The 26,665-nt window shown below is 40.2% G+C and overlaps 1 protein-coding gene across 4 annotated transcripts in view; it reads left to right on the top strand.

Annotated features, from left to right (window-relative positions):
• ARHGAP32 (Rho GTPase activating protein 32) overlaps positions 1-26,665 on the top strand; it is a 305,906-nt gene that overhangs the window by 243,167 nt on the left and 36,074 nt on the right. For 2 of the 4 annotated variants that reach the window (XM_042472624.1, XM_042472627.1), the window contains one exon: positions 19,030-19,179. In XM_042472624.1, the coding sequence (XP_042328558.1) occupies positions 19,030-19,179 (150 nt within the window). Of the gene's footprint in view, positions 1-4,667; positions 4,731-4,898; positions 5,362-19,029; positions 19,180-26,665 lie in introns of those variants that run through there. The other 2 variants (XM_042472626.1, XM_042472625.1) reach the window with 2 other exon arrangements.

Genomic DNA, 26,665 nt, shown 5'->3' on the forward strand with positions numbered 1-26,665 from the left:
CATACAGATAAAATAGGATAAAATAATAAATGGTCTTGACTATTCTTCTCCATCCCAAAGCATACATACACAAACACACACACACACAGTTTTATGTTTCTGATCAGTTAATTTTCTGTTTACAAGCTGTACGGTAATTCCTTCAACCTCATTTGTTGCTGTCATGTTCATTATATGAATGACAAGTGAGTATAAACTGGGTATGCACCACAGTTAATATAATTTGACAGGATTTGATGTTGGCAGCTGGGAAACATGTTGACCATTTGTGGAACTAATTCAAACACTGAAAGATCTCCCCTTGCCTCAAAGAGCTGAGAATGATTGGAAAGAACTGAAAGTTCAGTTTGAGGTCTTCCTTCCTCCCTCCCAGCTTATTTTGTAACTTTAAACTGATATTCTAAAAAGGATGGATTTTAACCTAATATTTGATATGCATCTTGTTTCCTCCTTTTCTTCCTAATTGTCTAGTGCCCATAACTACCGTTTCATTTGTCAGTAGAAAAGCTTTATCAGTTTTATATAAAAAGAGATATTATTTCATACTTTAGCTCAGTTACAAAAGGCAAATCTTAAACCATACAACCCACATCATCCCACTGATTTAATGTTTTATTTTGACACCAAGACTTCTTTATGGCCAAATATTCTGTGAGCAGCAGTATCATGGTCATTCTTAAGGCTCATGTTTTGTGTGTATAAATTTAGATTTTGTTGTGTTGACACTGTCTACACTCTTATCTCCTCTAATAGGGATATCTAGAATCCTCACTGGCAGTATAAATATTGGCAGTGTGTGAAACATTTAATATTGTTACTACTTTGGCTCTAGAGAAGACGATTCGTACTCTGTCCAAATTTGTTAAGATGACAACTGGAACATGTACAAAGAGAGCACAGATGGCTAATGATAATGGAAGCATATGACACACTCCTCTTTGTCAGATTACTGTATATCCACTGGCTATGCTTACATTAGTTATTTGGATTTTTAGCCCATTTTAGCCTGAACATTTGAATCGCTTATGTTATAGATACACTTATGGTGTTGTTATGTGCCTTCAAGACAGCTCCTAATTGTAGTGAGTATCATAGAAGATGCCTGCCCCTGTGACATTATGGTAATATTCATGTATTATGTGCAGTGTAATGCCCCCTGTGTTTTGCGACCTAGAATCATAGAATCATAGTTAGAAGAGACTGCAATGACCATCCAGTCCAACTCCATTCTGCCATGCAGGAACTCTCAATCAAAGCATCCCTGACAGATGGCCATACAGCCTCTGTTTAAAGACCTCCAAGGAAGGAGACTCCACCACCTGTCCAAGAGCTGCTGCACATAAGTTAGTTGCTCCCATGCTTTGGTGCATTCTTGTCCATCAAATCCATGAAAGAATCTAGGGTCATGTGGGCACAGTATGGCCATGAACCCACAAGTGGTTTCCAGGGACCACCATGAGTCAATTGTTTTGCAAAATGCCCCCAAATGACCTCTAGATTACATGGAGGGCATTTCCACCACATTTAGAAACCCTCTGGACCCCTCAGGGTTTCTTTTTTGGTGTGGTTTGGTGTGTTTTTTTTAACATTTTTCAAAAACCATTTTTTGCACCAAGGTGGCCTCTGGTGGGTGTGGGAGCATTTCCACCATGTTTTTAACAACAACAACAACAACAACAGTAATAGGATTTATTTATATTCCACCCAGTCACTGGGAATCTGGGCAGCTTACAACAGTGAGATAATACAAAGCAGTAACAATAAACATGAAAATAATAAAACAATATAACATAGCAATACATAGTAAATCATAATAATAATAATATTTCATAATAATTCAATAATAACAAAGGATAACACAAAAGATTACATTCAAATCGATAATTATCAAAAGGAAATCCCCATTTCCAACCCCTTATTCAAAAAACAACGAAGCAAATGCCAATAAACAATGAAATAATAAAACAAATACATCACAGCAAATTGGAAGATTACAGTTAAGAAGTCACAATTAAAAGATTACAATCTAACACCCTAAAAAGGGGGGAGACTAAAAATTAGCAACAAAATAATATTCTTAGTATCGCCCGAGGCTTTATGGGCCACTGCCCATGCTGAGTTGGCCCGGGGCTGGAGAGGGGCGAAGATGTTAAAGGGCCTCCGTCACGTGCCCTACATTCTCCTGGCAAGTCCTGGTGACATCATGGCCAATTTATACCCAGGAGAGGCCTTTTCTGAAATTTATACTCAGGAAGGCCCCAGAATATGGTGAGAATGCTCCCTAAAGGGTGTTTGGGGCTTTTTTGGAGGGTGGGGTGGGAGTGGGTTCAGTAAATGTGGTTCGTCAAGGTCTCCTGGTGATGTTAATGCAGTCCCCTAGCCTTCCACAGTTACCCACTTGTGATCTAGAGTTTAGTCTTGGCATCTCTGCCCTCTGTGTATCCCCATTTGGAGTAGTTATAAGTCGGAGAAGGGTAGCTGCTCATTGCCAACCATGGAGCAAGACTCTGTTTTGCTGAAGCAAGAGTGATTAGTTGTGCCATATGAATATATCCCTTACAGGAATGGGGGAGTCTTTGATTCAGATCCCTGTTTAGCCAGATGAACCAGGCCTATCTCTTAGCCTAATCTATCTCACAAGCATATTGTGTGCATACACTAAAGGTTGGTGAGAATAATAATCGTACTATGAATGTTCTATATCTTGGTTTGACTTAAGGATATAAAAGCAACATCTACAAACTGATCTTTTTAGGGAATCTCTTCCACAGATCAAAAATTCACGGGAGAAGTTAACATAGGCTCCTCTATGTGTTCTTACGAGTCACACATATAGTTTGTTTGCTGCCTGTGTGCAGCTGTTCAAAACCTTCTCAAGCTGAGCAGCATGTTTTGGTGGGAACCCTGCCCTCTTCTTCTGCTCATGTCTAGGCAGAATTCCCAGTCTTTCCCTCACTTCCTTTCTCTCTGTTGCAGCTGCAGCAGTTCATTAAGGGACCTCTTCTGACTTCTCCAGTTTTCTTTAAACCTTTACTGAGAAGATTGCTCTCCCTTGTTTGGAAATGGATAAAGATTGACCAATAGCCAAACTCCCATGTTTATGCACATATTATATTAGCATCATGTTTCATTTTCCGGTGTGTTTTTTGCTATGACTGTTATGACAAGAGTGTGTGCAGATTGGCTCATCCCTGCCCACTGCAAAATCCTGCAGTTTAGCCATTAAAACATCACCATTCTGGAAGATATCAGCAGTTTGGGAAATGGAGAAGAACGCTGCTTATTAAAAACACTTTTTTGGACTACTCTCTCTTCCGGTTTGGGAGCTAAGAAACCAAAACAATCATTTCCCCGAAAACTCCAGTTTACCTCAAAGAAGTTTCCATCATCATTCCTGCGCTTCTGAATTATGTTTGTTGTTTACTACAATTGTGCATACTTGCATTTTTATGGTTTAATGAAATTGTTTTTAATAAACTAAAACTGCTGTGGGTTATTTAATACAATGTCTTTACAAATATTGCTCTTCACTTAATGTTTATTTAACGGAGCCACCTATTCTCATTTCACTTTCTAGCTAGGGCTCTGTATTTATTTTTGGTAAATTTGGTGTCATTTTGTACACGGATGACCAAAGCATATGTAGTTTTATATAATGATGATAGCAGGATTTTTTTAATTTTATTTTTCATGATAATTGGTTACTTGATTACTCTCCTGTTTCCAAAACAGTTAACATTTGGCAGGCTAAGCTCATTGCCATTTATTTCTGAGTGCTTTCAAAATGTAGTAGATAGAAACAAAGAAGTTAAAACTTTATTTTTCTGGGACGCAGCAGTATAGTGGGACGTTTACCTATCTAGAAGTTTTGGATGCCTTCAAAAAGTGTGATTTTGTAGTTGCATATATTGCCATGCTGCAGGCTTTGAAAAGCCTGCCAGCATAGCCCTAAGAGATGCCTGCAGAAGCAGAAGCAAAGACACTGTTGCTGATAGCTGTTGCAGAGTTATGCGGATGGTCATAAAAACAGGTTGATACCATTAGATAGTTTGAGCAAAGTAGGTCATTCTTATTAAATGAAGTCAAATCATTCTAAATAATGGTGGATATATTATTTCCAAATTTAACAGAAAGGGGTTGATATTGCACTTTAATAGCATCAGTTCCCTTCTTTTAACCATCTGCAGATCTTGGCACACAAGAGCAATTGCAGTTGTCAAGCTGGGGGTGGGAGGTTAGATTTTAGCTGGAGTTAGCTGCCAAGCAGCATTGCAGGTTTCAATAAGCCTATCCAAACAGCTGAAGAACTATTTAATCGGTCTCCAGGAAACTTTATATATAAGGCTCTGTTAGTGTTGTTTAAATCAATTTTAAGTTGATCTAGTTATATTTGCCAGACCTATTTAACACATACCTCAAAGCTTAGTTAACCTTCCTTAAATCTATTTAGCACAATCATTTTCCCCCAAAGTGTTATCAAGCCATAAAAATTGCTGGCATTATTTGATCCTTTGCTAGCTCTTCATTATAAGCACTTCAGTTCCTTTATACATACTTCACTGTCATATGCTCAGAAGCAGGAGAGGTCCAGAATCCCGAGGCACTTGCATTTGAAAGCAGAAAAGCAGCCCATTGTATTCTGTGAGACTTCCTCCCACACAAGGCTTGTGTGAACAGCAATGATTTCAATGCAACTCTCTAGTGATCTCCTTGCATCCGAACTGCCATATGTAGTGAATCATCCTTTTTAATTGCCTTCCCCTTTTGTTCCCTCCCTCTCCCTGCTGATTCAGTCAGTTTGCGGATGGACTAGGCTTGTTGTCCAGTTCCTTGGTCACACCACACAGTGCTTTCCAGGGAAGAGAGAAGGCTAGGGAGAAAGATATGCAAAAGTGCTAAAGATCCTGAGCTTCTGAAGGTCGGGGAGTCACCTGAACGGAGGAGTGGCTCTACAGGGAGGAGCATAGACCAGCATAGCTTGTTTCACAGGGGTGAGATCTTTGGGAGGAGCCTTCTCTGATTGTACAACAGAGCAGACAAGCAGTGTGTGTGTGTGTCACTGAGCTCACCTCGAAATGCACAACTAACCCTGAGAGGCAGCCAGAGTGGATTTTAAAGCAGAGGAAGACAGCTGAGTGGAAGGGGGAATATTGCTTGGTGTGGATATTTGCAGGAAAGAAATTCCTTTCTGCTACTGACCTTTCAGCCCGGCTGGTTTGTAATCATCTGTGGCTGGAACGCTGAGCTGAGCTGGTTGGAGAACTCCATTGCTCCCTTGGAACAGCAGTGATCTGGTCTCCCCAAGTAGGAAAGCTGCTTTCAGAAAGAAATTGGACCACAAAGAAATAGAGAACGGCAAAGGTAAGGCAGGATCTCGTAGCTGCTTTCAGGAAATATCTTTACCTTCTGATGGTTCACTGATATAAGCTACACTGGGTAGTGCAGTGTTTGAAATATTTGCCTGATATAGACACAGGTTGAAAATATCCCTCTCCCATCATATAGGGTTACGGAGCACATGGGAGTGGTTGTTTCTGATTTGTCCCAGGGAGGCAAATACATTACACCAACACAGTGGGGTCAGCCGAGCAGCAGAAAGAATGAAGTGGCTGGTTTTATGGGGAGCAACATATTTCACCCTGCCGATCCCAATCAGTTTTGCTCTTGCTGCTAAGTGGAAAAAATGCAAAACCTGTTACTCAAGAATAGTGAATAACGCTTTGTTGTGTGGGACCGCAACTGTTACATCTAGACAAACTAGTTTTCTTGTTTTAAGAGCGGTTGGGGTTGTTGGATGTGTGCCCTGCAGTCATTTGCCTGCCTCAGAGCTTCCCTTCTTAAACTAGTAAAACCGTTTTAAGAAGTACTCTTTCTCCTGATCTGCATTAATTATAGATTCTTTAATTGTTTGTTTGCTTCTTCCAGAAATGTCTGGCCTTCGGTCTGGGTAATTTGTTAACTCCAGAGTGGAGTTTACTGAAGTAGACGTTAGCTCATAGCAAACCACTAGAGAAGAGGTAGATGCTTAAACATGCTTCACATGCATGTGCTAAAAAGCTTAGGGTAAACACAGACACACACAGGAAACCACCCCTTCATTCTCCCACGCTTTCCTTGATTTTTTACTGTGTCATTTTTGGGGAGTTCAGAGATGTTGTGTCAGGGGTTTCTTGGTCCATTTGAGTCTGCAGCTTATACCAAGAACGGCCTGAGCACAGGAGAGTGTTTGACAGTGTGGATGCATTTCAGATGAAAAACATTTTTTCACAGAAGTGAAGACTGGAGAGAGAGAAGTTTTTATTGAACTGAAGTACAGTTGGCCCTTCATTTCCATTCTGGACCCGCCACTCCTGCACAAACGGAGGCTCACACATATGTGCGCGGTTTGGGGACATGCGCCATTGAAAAAATGGTGGAGGTCACCCCTCCGTGGGTAATTGAGGGTGCAGATCTGAGATGTGTGAGTCAGGAGGGGTGACTGTATTTCTCTAGGTTTCCCTAATTGCCAATGCATACATAGGTAACAATGTACACTTGTCCCTCTGGTTAGGGGCACAGGACCCTTGTGAATGTGGAAGAACTGCAAATAACAAAAACACTATGTTTTTTACCTGAGAGAACACCTCTCTAGGAATCTCTAGATCATCCAGTGCAACTTTGTGGTCAACATCTGCCAGACATTGACCGTAGTCATTGATCGGAGGCTGGATCGGGGCCACAATGTGAGATTGTCACATCCCTGATCAGATCAGTAAAGGAGCGAATGGGGTGGTCTATATAGCCCCTCATTTTGCTCCTCTTCCCCTAACTGCCACTGCAGCAAGATGGGCCACTTCTTGGTCACCTGAGTCACCTTTCCACCAATATTGGCACCCCCTGGTACTTGACAGTTACCATGGGCAGAGGTTTTGAGCAGTGCACAAGAGAAATAGTAAGTAGCTTATTGTGTACCATCCAAATGAAGGCATGCATGCATATGTCTCTAAAAGGATTGCAGTCATTGTCTTTTAAAACATATGACCTTAATCCCTTTTGCTCTCTGTTTGTGGCCTTCTATAAAATTGAACAGAGATTGGTCCAGTTGTTCTGGGGTTTATGACAATATTCTGTGCAGGTTTGGCGCCCCCATTTTGGCCCTACCCATGATGTGGAAACCATAATGGAAACCCTCATTTTAGCCCCTCATACTATTGTGCACATAGTAGTAACTTGGGAACTATCACTGTTTAAACCAACTTCATTGGAATCTTCTTTTAGCTGGCCAATGTGCCCATAACTGAGTGCATCATTTATAGGTCAGTTTATATGACCATTTGAAAATGATGAACATGAGAATTTAGAAAATGAATCCAAACAAATGACTATCAGTTAATGGCAACTGTGGTTTTGGGGAAAAAAATGAGTCTAGATAATTAATCTCAGTATAAAGTCAACTGGTGCTTCCAAAACCACAATTAGCTTACACTTTGTAAACCGCTTAGTACATCAGTAAGCGTTATAGAAATATACTTGCTATTGCTATTGATATTTGAACTTGTGGTCATATTGAGGACGTAGCAAGCTTGTTTTCTGCTGCTCCAGAGACTAGGACCCGGAGCAATGGAAGCAAGCTCCAGGAAAAGAGATTCCACCTCGACATTCGGAGGAACTTCCTGACAGTAAGGGCTGTTCGACAGAAGAACATATTCCCTCGGAGTGTAGTGGAGTCTCCCTCCTTGGAGGTCTTTAAATAGAGGCTGGATTGCCATCTGTTGGGGATGCTTTGATGGAGGGTTCCTGCATGGCAGAATGGGGTTGGACTGGATGGCCCTTGAGGTCTCTTCCAACTCTTATTATTCTATAATTCTATCAGGCTTCCCTTAAGTTAACCACTGGTGGTGCAGTGATTAAATGCTGGTATTGCAGCCTCTCGCAGCCACAAGATTGTGAGTTGGATCTTACAGGGCTTCAGGGTTGACTCAGCCTTGCATCCTTCTGTAGGTCGCTAAACTCACCTTGCTGGGAGTGCTTAGGTTCATTGATAAGTTTTGTAGAAATGTACTCGCTGTTGCTATTGCTTACAATCCTGTATAGAATAGTGTGTTTTGAGAGGGCTCTTTGTAAAGCCTACTCTCTCTCACACCCACTCTTTATTTATTTTTTTTCCCATTTCCTATTCTGGACCTACAATTAAATGGTTGTATTTTAAACACTGACCTAGGATGGCATACTGGCTAAAGTGTTAGCCTAGAAAATGAGAGACACAGATTCAAATTTCCAATCAGCCATGAAGTCCATTGGGTGATCTTCACCCAGTCACTTTATCTTTAGTTATAGTCCCCCACAACTTGATCATGAAGACAAAATGGATAGGAAAGCAACCGTGTATGTCACCTTGAGGAAGCTGAGAATGATATTTTTTTTGGAAGGGGGATATTACCACTTAACATGCTTTGAGAAAGTTGAAGGAAGGGTAGGATAGAAATATAAAAGATATTGTCTTGTCTTAAATGATTAATTAAAAAGTTCAACTAATTCTCAGTTGGATTTTAATTTAGGTTTATAATAATCTTAAAGATTATGTGCTTGATTGGAATTTGGTTCATTAAGTCAACTAGGGATATTATAATTAATGAAATAATATTTAGTGAAATAAGCTTAGTGAAAACAGTGAAGACCTCTTCTCTATTTTCAGGGCTTTGTAGAACCAACCTCAGGAGAAGTTTTTCAAACATTAAGGTAGATGCTGGAGTAGCAGTCCCTTTTTAATGATATTTTTTGGAGGGTGGTGGTGGTATTACTGCTTAACATGCTTTCCCCATCAGTCTATATATTGATTTAACTTCTCTTTTATCATGATGCTCATTTGTAAGGAAAATGATTTCATTACTCAACCAAGGCTCCAACTAGATTTTCTGAACAGCTCCGACATTAGTGGTGCAGTTTCGGAGGAATGTTTCAGCAAATGATAATGCATTCCCAGAGTGAACATTGATAGCAGAACAGCAATGCTTTACTGAGGGATGATGCATTTAGTTCCATTTAATTGGATACCAGAGATCTGATCCACATTTTCAGGTAGAACATTAGATCATCAAGTTATGAAATGCCACCAGAGGGTTTAATTGAGCTTAATTATAGTATCTAGCAGAAAACGTTTTTCCATGATAGGAAACTAGGACTTGATTCCTGCACTCCAGGTACTAATGGTACATAGAACTCTAATGATTCTTTTAAAAATCTAAGTTATTTGCTTTAGTTTTTGTCTCCTAAAAATTATCTTCCCTATTGAACACTTAGGTACTCCATGCTGGATCTTTTGCTTCCTAAAATCCATCTATTTTATAGCGATGTCCTGCGTGGTTGTTTTCTGTCTTTGAAACTGTACACCATTTTTATTTTCCTGAAATATTTAAAGCAGTCTTCACCCACGCTTTCTGGAGTATTTTGAATATTATACTCTGACATAAGCTGAGAGTATCAGGTTGAGACAAGCTGATTTAGAATCTTGTTCTCATGTCAGTAGCTTCATCTTTTGTGTGTGTGTGGGATTGGAGGAATATGAAGTTCTCATGATCTATTCTTCTTTTCAATTCTGTTATATCCAAGTTTTGTTATCTTGATTTATGCTGTGGCAGTTTCATACTGTTATCTAAACTGATGTGAGCAACTGTGATGGGTTTCCTATCCCAGGGCCTTCTTAGTGCTGTGTGGACTGCCAGGAAATCCCAAACCAACCTCTTTTCTCTTCCCTATGGAAATGGGCAGGCATATACTTCTGGTTTTGTAAAACTATTATTCTGTGATGTTAAGCAGTGTAGATGTGTCCCGCAAACTATTTTTCTCCAGAGAAAGGAAATATAGGACCAAAACATCTAAGGAGCCAGGACATGTCAAGGGCGACAAAAATAGCCTTATTTTCTTACTCTGTGCATCTCTGATCTAAAGGCCTTCTTAAACAGTTCTGTTAATCTGGACATAACTTATTGGTTGTATATCTGGGAGGTTATTCAGATGGTGAAAATAAAATGCAGGTAGAATCTGGATTGAATTTTTGTTGTTCGCTTAATTTTGAATGCATCTGATTAAATTTTTTGGAGGGCTGACAAAAAGCCCACTTAACCCAGGACAATCAATGTTTGGGGGAGTTTCCCTGAGTTTTTCCAAAAGATTAGGATTCTCCCCACTGCATGAATAATTGATGCAAATAGGCCCAGGATAAACTGGGATAAAGCTCTGCATCCCTCGAAGTGCTTCTAATACATGACACATGTGAACAACCAAACTCACAGAGATGTGCATAGATGTGGTTCCATAGTGTGAACAACAAACCCGGAATGTGTTAGTGAAATTATTCACATACTTGTGCTAAAAACAACAACGCATGAATGCTCCTGGGATATCAAGACATGTTCCCTCCATGGAGAATTCTACAGTATCACATGCAGAAATACAAAATGGCTGCTTCCATGGGAGTATATTTCACAACAAGGTTTCCTTTGGCTGCCTTAATCTGTGCTAGCATATTTATATATTTACATCTAAATGTGTCAGCACATACATACCACCGTGGACTGAACTTACACAAGCCTGTCAGTGTGAAGCTCCATGTTCAGTGTTTGCCTAAAGAACAAGATTAAAAACCACTTACAATACCTGGATAATCTTGTTTCCATGTCAGACCGTAACCTCTTCACTAACAGACATGTGCAGCTTCAGTAATGATTGGCATATAAACAGCTGATGCCTGAAAGAGCATGACACATATAATGTAAATGATCTGACTTAAGAACAATTTGCGTTAAACGGTAAGATAAGATACATTATAATGAGCTAATTCGCTATACTGGGCAATGCATTCAACTTCCTGAGAAGCTCTTGCTACCTGTATTAGCAGAAAGGCCTATGTCAAATTACTAGTCACAGCTAGAGTAGACTCATTGGACCAGTGGTTATGGGACACACAGATTTGATGGCCTTGGTGGATGACCAGTATAGGCAATTGGATAAGGGGCATGGTCCTGTTTCTTCTGCTGCACCTCGCAGTGGCTTTCACTACCAGTGACTAGTGTCTTTCTGGTCTGCTTCTCTAGGATGGGTTTCGTTCTTCCCAGACAATTGGGATCACAGAGGTTGGTGCTGGAGAATTACTGTTTAATTAGTCTGTTGAGATCTTACAGGGTTCTGTCTTGTCCCCCATACTATGTAGCATTTATGTGAAACTGCTGAGAGACATTGTTCAAATGTTTGGGGTTTCATACCACCAATATGCTGATGGCACCCAGCTCTATCTTTCCTTTCGACTAAACCATAGGAAGCAAGTAAAGAGCAAGAGAGAGGTGTTAGTGGTCAAAAAGTAGATCTGGGAATAGAGATTCAACCCATGCTGGATAGATTACACTTCTACATGAAGAGGCAGGTTTGCAATCTGTGTGAACTTCCCAAGGCAGTCCTGAGTTTGGAAGATGAAGTTTCAACAGTGGTTAGGAGTGTTTTTGCAGAGTTAAAGCTAGTGTGCCATGTGGGCCCATTCCTGGAGATATCTGATCTGACCATGGTGACACCTGTCTTAGTTGCCTCCTGTTTGGATTATATTCTGCCTTTGAAGAGTTCCCCATTTCAGAATGTGTACCCAGACTGTTGGCCAAGGATGGTTACAGGGGACATTGTCTCCAGGTCATGGTTCAATTAAAAATGTAGGTTGTAACCTATAAAAGGCCAACATGGCTAAGGTCCAGGATATCTGAAGGACCGTATCTCCCCATATGAGTCTAGCTGTCTTTTTAGATGTACAGAGGATGGTCCTCTTTCACTACCTTCAGAACTATTCTTCATGCAGACACAGATAGTCTTCTCAGTGACTGTTCTTAGGCTATGAAAAGCCCTTTCCAGGAAGATTAGACCACCATCCTCCCTGGTGTCCTTAGGCCAGCCAGCTAGTAGTCATTCATGAGGTTTAAATAGAGATAATAGGCACCTAAAACTTAAAAATGCTTTTTATTAATGTGGTGGTCTAAATTGTTTTAATAGACATTTTAAATTAACGTGTATATTAATATTTATAACAAATATTTATAACAACTACCGTGCACCCGCACCATATGGACTATACACGGCTTTCAGCTTACACTGAAGTCATGCTGCAATAGAATGAATGGCATGCATTCCCATGCATGTGCATTGCCATGCCCGAGCCCCATTTTATTCAGTGGGGCTTCAGCATACGCATTATTTGCCTTATGCGAAGGGGGGAGGGTCCAGAACGGATCCCCCACATAAGGCAAGGGTCCACTGTATTTTGTACTGAGATGCTTCAGTAAAGTGGGAACTTGGCAAATCAATGCTCAGGTAAGGTACATTGGTTTGTTTGGATCAACTGTTGAATGTAAGCTTAAGATTCTAATTCCAAAGCCAACTTAAATTGGTAGAATATTTCATAATCACAAAATTGAGACATTTGCTCCTTCAATGACAGCTCAGTTAGTAGGGGAAAAAAGTTTAAAATCTGTAAGCAAGTTTACCTCATTACTCATTGCAGTAAAATTTAGAATTCTTTGATACAGAATTGTAATGGCCTCACAGTCTGTTCATTAAATAGATTTCTTTGTATTTTGGTGACCTGGTGCCATCGCATTCCTTAAATATCAGTGTCAGGCCATTTATTTATTTATTCAGACAAAAGATATGGGGAAAACAGTAACCTTTTGCATCCTCTTTCCATTTTCCTTTTGATTTTGCTGGTAAGCAGGCTATAGTTATCTCCTTAAATCCATGCAACTGTTCATGGTCTAGTTTTTGACCCTGCCTCAACATTTTCCACATTCCAGGAATAAAACCAGCAGCAAAATCTGCAACCAGTATGCTGGCCATGAGCCTGAAATGTGGGTCATTCTGTATGTGGAAAGATTTTCTTTGCTAGGCTGCTAATCCTGTATTAGCAATCCTACTGCCATCAGGAGTCCTAAACCAGGAAAGGGCACGTTTCAAATGTGCCTCTAATAGGACAACTATATGATGTGAGTGGTTTTAATTCATCCGTGAACTCTTGTGAAATTGCCACTAGATCTTCTAAGTGGATTGAAAAGCCATGCTTGTCCCCATGTGGTGTAAGCAGCTTTTAGTTGCTGTCTCTTTCCCCTCCCTCCCCTCAAGAGGAAGTTATATGGATATTATTTTCACAGACACTTTACACCCAGCAGAGCAAGCCTATATTCCAATACACTGAGATGGACATGCTGTCACTACTTTTATGCAATGTCTACCTTATCCTCCACCCTTCCAGCCCAGAGTAGCCAGAGAACAGTTTGCCAAATGGCACAAACAACAATGACAACACACAGCATCCAGAAATGGCATCAAGGTCATTTGCATGATGACTAGAAACCTGGGCCAAAGCTAATAAAATGAAATTCAATACAGAGAAATGTAAGGTACTGCACTTAGGGTGGAAAAATGAAATGCATAGATATAGGATGGGGGACACCTGGCTGAACGAGAGACTTCTATGTATGAAAGGGTCTAGGAGTCCAAGTAGATGACAAGATGAACATGAGTCAACAGTGTGATGTGGCAGCTAAAAAGGCCAATGCAATTTTAGGCTTCATCAACAGAAGTATAGTGTCTAGATCAAGGGAAGTAATAGCGCCACTATTCTGCTTTGGTCAGACCCCGCCTGGAATACTGTGTCCAGTTGTGGGCACCTGCAGGGAACAAGAGGGCACAGCCAAATGTAATTAAAGGCACCCTGGGTTGTTTTTTTAAAGGGAACCACAGAGATGTGTTAATTTTTGTTAAAAAAAAGTGGTGCATTGAGAAATAACTAAGAATACTAAAGAATACTAAGGCTAAAAAGGCAGCTAGAAGGCCAATGCAATTTTAGGTTGCATCAATAGAAGTATACTGTCTAGATCAAGGGAAGTCATAATGCCACTCTATTCTGCTTTCGTCAGGCCCCACCTGGAATATTGTTTCCAGTTCTGGGCCCCACAATTCAAAAAGGACATTGAGAAACTGGAGTGTGTTCAAAGGAGGACGACTAAAATGGTGAAGGGCCTGGAAACCATGTCCCATGAGGAACACCTTAGGGAGCTGGGAATGTTTAGCCTGGAGAAGAGAAGGTTAAGAGGTGATGTGATAGCCCTGGTTAAATATTTGAATGGATGTCATATTGAGGAGGGAGCAAGCTTGTCTTTTGCTGCTCCAGAGAATAGGACCCCGAACAATGGATGCAAGTTACAGGAAAAGAGATTCTGACAGTAAGGGCTGTTCGACAGTGGAGCAAACTCTCTCAATGGAGAACTGTGGAGTCTCCTTCCTTGGAGGTCTTTAAGCAGAGGCTGGATGGCCATCTTTTGGGGATATTTTGACTAAGAGTTCCTGCATGGCAGAATGGGGTTGGAATGGGTGGCCCTTGGAGTCTCTTCCAACTCTACGATTCTATGATTCTATGATGATGCAGAACTGATGTGAAGAACTTGCAGAGTAGTGAAGGTCTTCATGTAATCCAGACACTCACACTGGCAAGGGAATACTCTATTCCCCAAATTCATACACAGCCTCCTAGACATAATTCAGTCCATTGGGCAATCCCAAGATGACCCTATCACTGGGTTTTCTTGGCAAGATTTGTCCGGGGGGCTTTTGCCTTCCTCTGAGGCTGAGAAAATGTGATTTGCCCAAGGCCATTCAGTGAGTTTCTGTGGCCAAACAGGGATTGAGGCCCTAGTCTCCAGAGTCATAGTCGAATGCTCAATAGATAGACAATATGTAAATGTAGCATCCTGCATGGCTGTCATTTTGATACTAGTAGTTGCACAACTGTCTGTCACCAAATTTGCAAAGGCACAGAAGACTGACTGGAACACATTAGTTGGCAGCATCACATAGGAACAGCTAAGAGCATTCTGGTCACTGCTGAAGGGCACCCTGTTAGTCTTCAAATAAGTGGGTGTGATGGAAAGTGATAACAGTGATCAAAAGCTCAAACACAAGGGTGGGAGTCGTGCAGTTAAACTGCAGCTCCTGACAGCTATATCTTGCAGAGCCAGTGGTGAAGGAAAACATGATCCGAGGGAGAATGGGAAAAGAAGTTAAAAAAAAAGTGGAGTATGGGTGTGTGTGGAATCCTCCAAAGTCATTTAGGGCACTAGTGTGGAGTGCCAACCCCTGTCATTTGCCTACCAATTCAAGTAATACAAGCTTAGCTAGAAGACTGTGTATTGAAAACCAACCTTTCTTTACGGTTCCCTTCACCACAGCTCCCCCTTCCATATTGTTAAGTATGCACAACATGAGATCACAGTGATCTAGCATCACTCAGTGTTTCTTCTGAATTAGCTTTCCTTTTGGAGGTTTATGTACAAATCTTGGTAAGCTGTCATTTACTTATTATTATTATTATTATTATTATTATTATTATTATGCTTTATTTATATATCAATTTATGCCATATCCTATACTGCTTGTGGCAATGTGGGTAAAAGACACCTTCTTGTTGAGTTTGATGGGAGGAATTTTCCTTTACACCAGCTTTATGGTTAGTGCAAAGTACCACTTTATTTAGGGGAGTAAGATTTGAAATAAGCCTACATTTCCCTTATTCAGTTCATGTCCTGCCTCCATTTTGTTAAGTCAGTGGGGTAGCATGCTGTTGCAAAATGGCACTGGCATATTTCCCATGATGAAGTCACATCTCCCGTTTCACTGGTGTAGTAAAGTGTGTGCCGTGTCTTGTTGTCCCTTGGCATAGCTTGCATGCAGGAGTGTAACTTTAGAATATTTACCAGTATTGAGTAACACATCCTTTTGTGTGTGTGTGTGTGTGTCTGAATATATATGCCTTCAAGTCACCTGCTGAGTTGTTTTATAGGGTTTTCTTAGGCAAGGAATACCTGGCATTCATTGACAGACTCTCAACCAATACTAACAAGTGTTTACCCTGTTTAGCTTCCAAGATCAGACAGGATCTGGTGTCTGTATTTCCTGTAAAAGATCTGGTACACTGAAAGGCAAGCCTGGCCTATGTTTCATAATATGGTGCTTATAAATAGAAGGAAGTCTCTATTTATTTTCTGAAACAAAGTGCATAGGGATATGTCCCAGTTGATTCCAAATAAATACCATTTGGAGAATGAAGGACTTTCCCCATAAAATTGTAATACTAGTGTGATTGTTATGGCTGCTGACAAAGGCCTTGGTATCCTTCTGTTGAAGTCAAACAGATCAAGGTGGGAGAGGCTTAAAATCCAATGCACTGTTAGCAGAAAGTCACCCCTTGAGCATTCATGCTGCAAATTTGGGAGGTCAGATATTGCTATGTAAACAGAGTAAGTAGGAAATGCAACAGGACATTAAAAGTGAGATGTGTTTCTGTTTGTTTGGGGTTTTTATTTGCATCACTTTTCCAAAAGAGCAGTTGAAATATTTGTCTTTTCCCTTTGTTCTTCTTCAGTTTCATAAAACACCCTTACTAAAGGTAGTATTTGTCATCAGTCAACTAGCAGTGTTGTCGGTTAGCACCTTGACCTCAGCCAAGGTCTCCTGTACTTGGGACTCAGTGTGATGCGTTGCTATAAATCTCAGCTGTAATGGCATTAGACTGAAAAAGCTGCAGACTGTGCTTTGAACTTTGCTTGGACTCAAGTAAACTGTAAAGAGGAATAGCATCTTTTAATAATATTTTCCTTTTCATGTAGTCTTTTAAATTTTGCAAAACAAAAATAAACATCCATAGTTTTGTCACATAGTTTAGACAGGACCGTGAAATGGAGCTTGGATGGCCCTTGCCATTTTAATGAGGGTTATCAGTTTACCTCCCCCCCTCCCCCCCAGTGTCCCTTTGAGAGTTGCTGTAGTTGCGGAGTGGCAGCTAAATGAGTCTATAGCATCGTGTTACTTTTTAGAGAATTAAAAAATATAGAAGGCAGAAAATGGATTTGCCTCCACTTTGAATGCCAACATCTCATTCCAAAATTCTGAGTAAAGTTTAACCACATCAGAGTTCACCTCAGCAGTAGATGCAGCGCCCACAGACTAGGCTGTCATAATGGGAGAATTAGATGATCTCATTGTAACTGTTACTTCTTTGGAATTAGTCACATCAAATACGGTTTTGGATCCTCAGATTGATATTCCAGTATTGCAGAATATAGTGCAACAAAATACAAAATCTACGAAAGTGTGATACCTTTATTAGCCAACTGAAATGCAGAAAATACATCCTTCAAGTTGTCAACTCTGCACTGGCTTCTTCATCAGGCAAAGATGTTTAAAATCCCACAGACGTTATATTTTGTTGTATTTTTGTGCATGGCTAACATGGCTGCCCCTGAATATGTTTCCAGTATTGCAATGTTTGGAGATAAGACCCTCACTATTTTGTCACTTGAAATCAGAAATCTTGGCCCTTTCCTCAAAAAGAAAACTGTTATGCATGATTGCCAGGTGAGCATTTTTAGCTTTAATGTGCTATGAACTTGCCCCTTCTATTTAGGCTGTAGAAACAAATGCACAGAAAATCTGACTGCCATACTGCTGCTTAATGACCCTTTATAACTTCCTGATATTGAAAAGGTTGGATACAAAGGAAATCCTTTTCTCATATGCATCATGTTGTGACTTTTATTTTAATAGGATACAAACAAAAGCTATTCAGCAAGGTAAATAGGGTGTCTTTGTATGCTGCTTCATGGTGTTTCCTTTTGAGTGCCCCTCCAACATTGGAAATGAATAGCTCTCTCCTACTTGCTAATTCAAATGTATGCTAACTTTATTTCCCTTTTGACCCAGGGTCATTTCCTTCCTATCAGATTGTAATTGCTACATGTATAAATCTTGGATGTATTGTCCGTAGTGCGATCGAGCTTGGAATATCTTGGCAACATTGAAAATTGTAACCCAGTTTATTTTAATGGTGAATTGAAACAGCATATGGGGGTTCTTTGGCAGACCTGCATTTCTCCTTCTTAAGTGGTTCTCCTTGTTTTAGCCATTTGCACATTTTCTTAGCTCTGTTTTTACACAAAAACTTATAGAATCATAGAATCTTGTTGGACATTCTCCAGATAAGGTTGATTATGTACATACTTGCCTCTTTTGCTTATAAATGTAATAATATGGAGTTAATACTAATAATATGGACTTAATAAATTGCAACACTCATAATTATAAAGTCAGCCCTCAACTTTTGCAAGGCTTATGGACACAGGATCCCCACGAAAGTGAAAAAGCCACAAATATTGGCCTTCTGCATGTCTTCTAAGTCCTCCAGAGCTCACTTTTAGTTCTTAGAGCAGTCATGTCCAAACTCTGGCCCTCCAGGTGTTTTGGACTTCAGCTCCCAAAAGCCTCAGCCACTTTGGCCAATGGTCTGGGATGCTGGGAGCTGAAGTACAACACACCTAGAGGGCCAGAGTTTGGACATCACTGCCTTATAACTATAGTATCAACACAGTTGCAATATTCGTGAACAAGACAAAAGTAGCAAAGCCCTCAGAGTGAGACACAAATTCTCAGTGCCAGGAGCAAGACCAAGAGGGACCTGAAGACCCCAATACTGTGAAAAGCAGCAGACTAGTGCTAGACAGCCCTGTGTTTTTTATGTTTCAGTACAATGCAAACAACTGAGGCCCTTTTGTCTAGCTTAGAAACACCTTTTCTCTTATCTCATCTGACATTTTTCCTGCATGGTTGACATTGAAAAGGTTACCTCTGCAATTTACAAACCAATAGGGAAATTATGAGGATAAAACAAAGCTGCACTTTAGCTGTAACTTCTACCTTCCCTTCCCACCTAACACACTGCAAATACAAGAGATTTACATCTATATTTACAGTCATAACTATATGTTTCTTTACAGTTTTTGTTTCCCCGAATCCTTTCTATTTAATGGTAGTGGGACTAAGAGCTGAAGGCTTTCGAGAACTAAGAAGATATGCGTATGGCTATACTAGTGATTGACTTTGGCTAGAATCAGCTGTGCTTCAGAAGTGTACATTACACAAATTTATGTCAATCAGATTTTGTTTTTGTTTTTGTGTTTCAATTCACAGTGTCAAAAAAACACGGCAAGCTTATCACTTTCCTGCGCACATTCATGAAGTCTCGGCCAACAAAACAGAAACTGAAGCAACGTGGGATCTTAAAGGAGAGGGTTTTTGGCTGTGACCTTGGAGAGCATCTTCTCAACTCTGGCCATGATGGTAAGAATGAAGAAAGTTATGATTTGTCCAAAGGCTTAACTGGTATTGATGAGGTATTCCACCTTGACCCTTCATGCTTACTGGGGATGTGAGGCTAGTGCTTCTCTACTCATAGATGGTTTTCTTACAACAGAATAAAGAGATAGAATTCACTCTAAGCCCCCTGGCTCCCCAAATCTGGCCAAAGAAGCAAAATTCTATTTAGCCAAAGTCCATTTATTCAGCATTTGATATCAATCTCAAATGTCCAGGATTTCCATTCCCTTAAGACCTGAGCTCTTCAGATATGTCCCACCAGGCATCCAGTTCTTTTGGAACAACACAATTCTGTGTGCTGCTGGGTAAATTCACCTACTCTTGTTCTCCATTTTGACATCAGTCACAGAAGATTCAGATAAACAGGTTGTCCTGGCAGAGATTATTTAGGAAAGAATGAGGCCAGACTGTTTCCCCAGGAATGAACGGCGTCTGCAAGGAAGCCAAAGATAAATTGTCATCTTTCTGACATGTTGCTTTTCATTTTGTTCATGTCTTTGCTACCAGAAAATGTCTTTACAAAACAAGCATCCTCCTCCTTGGCATCATATGTCAAAGTCCCTGTTGATGTATTTTCCAAATACAGGATGAAGCCTGTGAGGCTAAAATCTCTGAGTTAGTTGTACTTTGGCATTTGCACAAGGAAGGAGAGGGGAGCCATAGAGGGATGGAATTAATGACTCAAAAAGGACCAAAAGGTTATCTGATTGAAACTGCTGCTCTGTGGAAGAAGCCTTGGTTCCCAAGTACAGGGTTGGGGAATGGGTGTGTACACTCTACAACTTGCCTTTCAGCATCTTCAAGATAAATGTTGCACATGCTAAGTAAACCCTTTTATACATCCAAGTGTCTGTTGGGGTCCCATACTGTCCAACTGACTATAATGTCATTTTACCTGCGGCTTGATAATCCCCTAACACTTAGTCTGCATTTTCATAATTCCTCTTATTAACAAAACATCAATTTGAGCATATGCTGATATAGGGCCTGAACAGACAGGCCAAAATAAAGCTGCTTTGGGTCACTTTGGAGGTATGCTGTTTAAATGATACATGCATCCTAAGAGGCTGGAAGCCGCACCAAAGTCACACACCAGTCCTAAGGACTAGAGCACAGCTTTGGTGTTGCTTCTGACCTCTTAAGATGTGTGTGTCATTTAAATAGCATACCTCCAAAGTGACCTGAAGCAGCTTTATTTTGTCCTGTCTGTTCGGGCCCATAGTGAAACTGACTTTAACCTATAATAGGCAATTGTGGCACTCAGGACTCACTAGGGGCTGCAAAAAGTGCCAACAATGACCTTCCCCCAAAAAACCTGAACATAGCTTGAAGTTAACATACAGTTTTGAAAAATTGGAAGGGGGAGCTGACAGCTCATGGGCGGTGCATTCTTTAGAAAAGTGAATTGCTGCCTTCTGAAGACTTATAAGAGAGGCAATCCATCTTTTCTTTTATTCATGCATTCATTCATTGGCCAGAAAAGATAGTGGCCCAGGGAGTATGGAGTGGTCAAGAGCTGCATGTGACCACAGAATGACACTGTCCAACCCTGATCTAATGGAAGAGGTTCAAGTGAACCACCATTGTGTGCTACTGCTTTAAGACATGCCTCCTGACGTATCCTAGTGATGCTTTTGTTATTCATTGCTTTTTTTCCTTTTATAGCTAGACGGTGCAATATAAATTGCCTGCTTAGTGCTTACGCCATCCCATCAAGACATGCCCTTTGTCTCAGTTCTGAGTATTAGTCATCAGTGTGTCAATACTTATACTATTACCATGTTCTATTACTGCTTTGTGATCTTATGCCCCAGAGATTTATGGTGCCTGCATGCCTTTCTTCTGGCTCAGCACCTGCCTGTGTTTCAGCATGTGCTTTTTAGATCTTGATAGGATGGAAACCTCCATCAGGGCAGGCATTAAAATCAGAAAGCAACACTGCAGACTCAGTTCAGATGTTCGTTAAGGTTTTGGCTTAAGAAAAGGGGGAAGTTCATATGTGTCAGATTGGTTGGAGTGAATGTGGGTGTTCGGCTATAAGAGAAGCATCGATTAGGTAACTCTAGAAAGCCCCAAACTGTTCCAGGAAAAAAGCATGTGTGTGCAGGCACTGGTTTCAAGTGATATGAGAAGCAAATGAAAAGCAGCATGACAAGTGTGCTTTATTCAAAATCCCCCAAGTAATTTATTACTTTCAGAGTTTTTGAAGCCTCCATTTGCAGGTGGAAAAAAAATGAGTTGCCAATTAAAAGTTGTGCAAAAGTGAAAGAAAGCCGGGTTTTAATACAAACAAGACAAATGTTCAGATTACATTTTGCTCTTTTAGGGAAGACTGCTGTAGCAATTGCACCCTCTTGCCAATTACTTTCATTTTAATTGGTTATTGGGTTCTTAAAGGGAAGGAGGAGAGCTGGAAAATTCATCTTCAAAGCTATGCCATGCTACACAGATAGCATGTAAAAAGGGCCTTAAATTTAGCGACTGTGCAAGAAAATCCAGCTCTGCTTCTCTAATCCACTTGGCTATAAAGTCTTCAAAAAGCATCAACAGAAAGACTCAGAGATTTTAAGTCTAGACATTATTACATGGGAAGAGTAAAATGTTCTTTTTTAATGTATGTTTTTAATAGTTAATTGTTTAATTGATGGTTTAGGGGAGGGTGAGAACTACAGTGGTACCTCGGGATACGAAATACCCAGGTTACGAAATTTTCGGGATACGAAAAAATCCCATTGGAAATAATTGTTCCAGGTTACGAATGTTTTTTCGGGTTATGAAGAAAATTTTTGGTGCTTTTCGGCGCTTTTTCGCACGAAACGCGGCTTTTCCCCATTAGCGCCTATGGCAATTCGGCTTATGAAGGCTTTTCGGGTTACGAAAGCGGCCGCGGAACGAATTAATTTCGTAACCCGAGGCACCACTGTAATGGGATATGAGGCTTTGTATGTACTCTTTTAACTATAAGCCACCTTGATTGTTATGGACAGAGAGGCGGGGTATAAATAAAGTTTATTATTATTGTTATTATTATTATTAATATTAATATTATTATTAATAGAGCAGTGGAACCTTAGTGTTGCTTTGTCCTTGGCTGAGGAACTCCCTGGTTTAGGACACTAGCAACGCTGAGTAGAATAAGAAATGTGTTAGGAGAGACCAAGTATGCTTTATCACTGAGGCCTCAGTTTCACTCTGTACTGCATCTAAAGAAGTGGATTTATATCCACAAAAGCAGGTATAAAAATAAAAACAAGTTAGTTTTAAAGGTGCTGCTATATTCCTTTCCCTTGCTCTCGTCCTTCTTTTTATGCCATGATTCCGGTGCTTGATGAAAATTATGTGGGAAAACCAGAAAGTTAGTACTTAACTAAATATTAGGATACAGTTTTATGAACCAACTCAGTTTGGTTACTATGGGCCCAAACAGACAGGCCAAAATAAAGAGACTTCGGGTCACTTTGGTAGTAAGCTGTTCAAATGATGCATGCATTCGAAGAGTCTGGAAGCCATGCCAAAGCCACAGTCCAGTCCTAAGGACTGCCACATAGCTTTGGTGCAGCTTCTGGCCTTTTAAGATGTGTGTGTCATTTAAACAGCATACCTCCAAGGTGATCCAAAGCAGTTTTATTTTGGCCTGTCTGTTCAGGCCCTAAGATTGACATTAGCTGCACTCCCTGACTGCAGTGACCTATCTTGAACTAGAATAATTGTTTTATTTCAGGTCCTTAAACTCAGTTTTTTCTAATGTCATTTTTATATGCTGAATAAGGGTTTGAAAAGAACTAAGCTTGCTAAAGCAGTAGCTGTTCATCATCCAGTTGAGGTCCCTGGTTTGCTTTGCTGGCACCCTGTCATGCTGGCTGATTTTATAGTGATGCAGTCTGCAGTTTTGTCAGCATATTGTAGTCCCTAACTGTAGGTGGGCATCCATCTACCTTTCTATTATGTTAGGAGCTTGGACTGGCAGCAGCTCAGGTCATTAGTACTGATTGTGATGAAGAAAATTGCCAGCACTGTACAGCTGTTTCGGTTTGGGTGGTGGCAATTTTGCATTGCAGCATTTCTATATATTTGCATTGTCTCCAGCTTGGCAATTAGATGTGAGCTTTCTCATCTATTAATTCATTCTGCTAATTTATCTGCTAATTAAAAGAAACTATTGATGCAACTTTTTAATAAGCAAGGGTGGGGGGATGGTACTGTGTACTAGGCACTTGACAGCACTGGTATTAGGGTTAGGGAGCGTGCACAATGTACACGCTACGCTCCCTAACCCTAATATGTGCCGGTGGGGTGATAATGGCGGCACCCTGTGTACACAGGCACTGCCATTATGACCATGTATGTGCCACATCTACAGTGCATGCGTGACGTCTTTGCCCCGCCCTAGGACGCTTACGGAAACCTGGCTGCGGTGCGAGAAGGAGCTCCAAAATGGAGCTCCTTCTGGGCTCATGCCTCATTCCCGCAGCCACCAAATGGCTGCAGGAACAACGCCAGGGAGAAAGGGGCCCCTTTCTCCCATGGCTCTGGCTCCTGGGGTGTCCAGGGGCATGAAGTCCCAAGGACACCCCTTTTCCAGGCCACAGGGAAGCAGCATTTTGCCGCTTCTCCATGGCCTGGAAAAGTGCCGGATTGGGGCCTCTGGGCTGCCAGTATGGCTGCCTTGGCCCCAATCCTCTGCAGAAAGGGGTGGCTGCAGACCACCCCTTTTCCGTGGTATGTACTGGGCCATGGATTGTTTTAATATGTGTACATCTTCTTTGTCCTTTTAAACTGATGTGTTTTTAACTTATGTTGGTTGCCAATTGGCCTTGTTTACCGCCTCAGTCCTTGGGGAGAGGTGGGTAAGAAATAAATATGATCATTGCTGTTGTTGTTGTTGTTGATGATGATGATATTATTATTATTATTATTTTCATTGTTACTAAATTTTATTTCCTGAACTTTACAAGTCTTTGTCTCCCAGAGCCCACATGGCCAAAAGGGAGGAATGGCCTCTGCCTACATGGACATCCCTCTGTATCCTCTTAACTGAGAACAAAAATTACAACATCTTAACAAAATGTAGGCCTGTGACTCAAACATCATCATTTTATACCGTTTTAGCTGGATGATTTTTAAATTGTTTTTCAATGTAGTGCTGATGAAACCGTAGTCAGCCAAAAAGACAAATGAGCCTAAACTCTCCCTGGAAGGAAAGATGACAAAACTAAGGTTGATGTACTTTGGCCACATCACGAGAAGGCGCAACTCATTAGAAAAGATGATAATGTTAGGGAAGGTAGAGCAGCAGAAAGAGATGAACGGACTGAATCAGGGGGATAATAGGCCTTGATTTGCAGAACCCAAGCAAAGCAGTGGAGGACAGGGGTCTTGGCCACATGTCTCAGCCACAGGGTCATCATGAGTTGGGGACAACTCGAGGGTGGTTAACAACAACAACAAAAGTTTTAAACTATTTTTTATCTGTGAGCTGCCTGGAGTCCCTTTCAGGGAGAAAGGCGGCATAGAAATGAACTAAATAAATAACCTCCTCCTTTCTATTATTTATAAAATCCTTACTTAATGAAGAAGCCAGTGTAGTTTAGAAAGCATACATCATGTATTTTGTGCATTTTGGTCAGCTCAACTGCTGTGGGTTCAATAAAGGTATTGTGGTTCTGTGGATTTTGGATTTTATAATACATTTGTGTGTAGTAGCAATTAGCATTCAGTAGGCTTAAGCAACATTAAATACAAGTTTCTTCAGAAGTCAGACAGTCTGTATTTACAAATCGTTCTGGTGTTTGAATAGATTTTTAGTTTCACTAAACAGTCTGCTACTCCCTCTGTGCCCCAGATAGTCATGATACAGCAGTAATTCATTGAATCATTTTTTATTTTACAAGCTTGTTTCATCCTCCTCTTTGCAAGTTATAATGACACAGAGTATGGAACATTCTCCTATCTTGCCAGTGATTAGGGCTCTTTTAATACACATTTCCTTTTTTAATATACAGTTTTGATTTTTAACATACAGTTTTTTAGTAACAGATGAGTTGCTCTGACCAGTTAGGTGCTGTATTTTCTTCAGTGATATGTTTTAAATTATGTTTTAATTAATTGCATTATTGCTTATATCTTGTATTTTTATTTTGTATTTTATTTTATTTTATTTTATTTTGTAATTTTTATTTTGTATCTTTGCAAACTGCTTTGGATCCCATTCTGGGAGAAAGCTGGGATATAAATGAAAACAAATGAATACATGTAAATGTTTTTATAAGCAGGATTAGGATTGAGTTGAAGGCAAATCCCTGCCTTAAACAGCATATCTGTTAAAATGTATGCTGATAACAATTGCATTTCCCTCTCTTCTTTTTGAAATTAGGTGTAGTAACCTGTTGTGTTCTTATGTCCAGTGCTTAGGTATCAGTTTGAGGCCAAATTCCAAAAAAAGGTTGATGATGCTTAAATCCAGTTGAAACGCATTGGACATGAGAACACAACATGTTACTGCCCTCAATTTCAGAGGGAACAGGTTTCTTTATAAGCACTTACCCAAAATTTTATTGAACTTGGAGCCGCCATCCCCATTTCAAAAACAACAGACTCCTTTCACATCTTTTAAAACTAACATGTTTTAATTGACACAAACTTTTGCAGACTGGCAACCACATCTTTAGATGCATGGAGTTTTTGGATTCTGGAATATTTGGAGTATTTGCACATCTATATAAATAAAAATGGAAACGTTTGTTTGTTCAAAATCTTAAATCTCTGAAAGTTCTTCACCGATTGCTTTGAAATTTTGACACAACGTTCCATTTGAATACATGCATGTTTTTATACACGGAATATGTTTTTATATATAGATGTCACACCTGTGACAGGTAAAAATATGTTATTTTGAAAAACAGCACCATCTGTCGACGTAATAGCAACACACCCGAATGGATGTGCCATTTCATTTTAAGAGATTGCAATTCCCAATTTGATTTGGCGTTTGCAATCACCATCAACAAAGCTCAGGGCCAGTATTTAGAACTGTGCGGTTTAGATCTAGACACAGATTGCTCCTCACATGGACAGTTATATGTTGCGTGTTGTAGAGTCGGCAAACCAGACAATCTATATCTATGCAGACAATGGAACAACAAAACATATTGTATACCCACAAGCATTGTGATATTAAATATTTTAGAAACGTGCGCTTTCTCTTTTCTTTTTTTCCATTTAACCAGATTGAGCCACAGCAACGCATGGCTGGGCACAAGCTAGTACATCATCAACTATCTTGGAGATGGGACCCAAGTCTAAAGATGAAATTCATTTATGTTTTGTATACACCTTATACACATAGCATGAAGATAATTTTATACATAATATTTTTAATAATTTTGAGCATGGAACTAAGATTATGTACACTGAATCATCAGAAAGCAAGATGTCACTATATCTGAGTCAT

This window comes from Sceloporus undulatus, chromosome 6 (assembly GCF_019175285.1).
Source record: "Sceloporus undulatus isolate JIND9_A2432 ecotype Alabama chromosome 6, SceUnd_v1.1, whole genome shotgun sequence".
Classification (NCBI taxonomy): Eukaryota; Metazoa; Chordata; class Lepidosauria; order Squamata; family Phrynosomatidae; genus Sceloporus; species Sceloporus undulatus.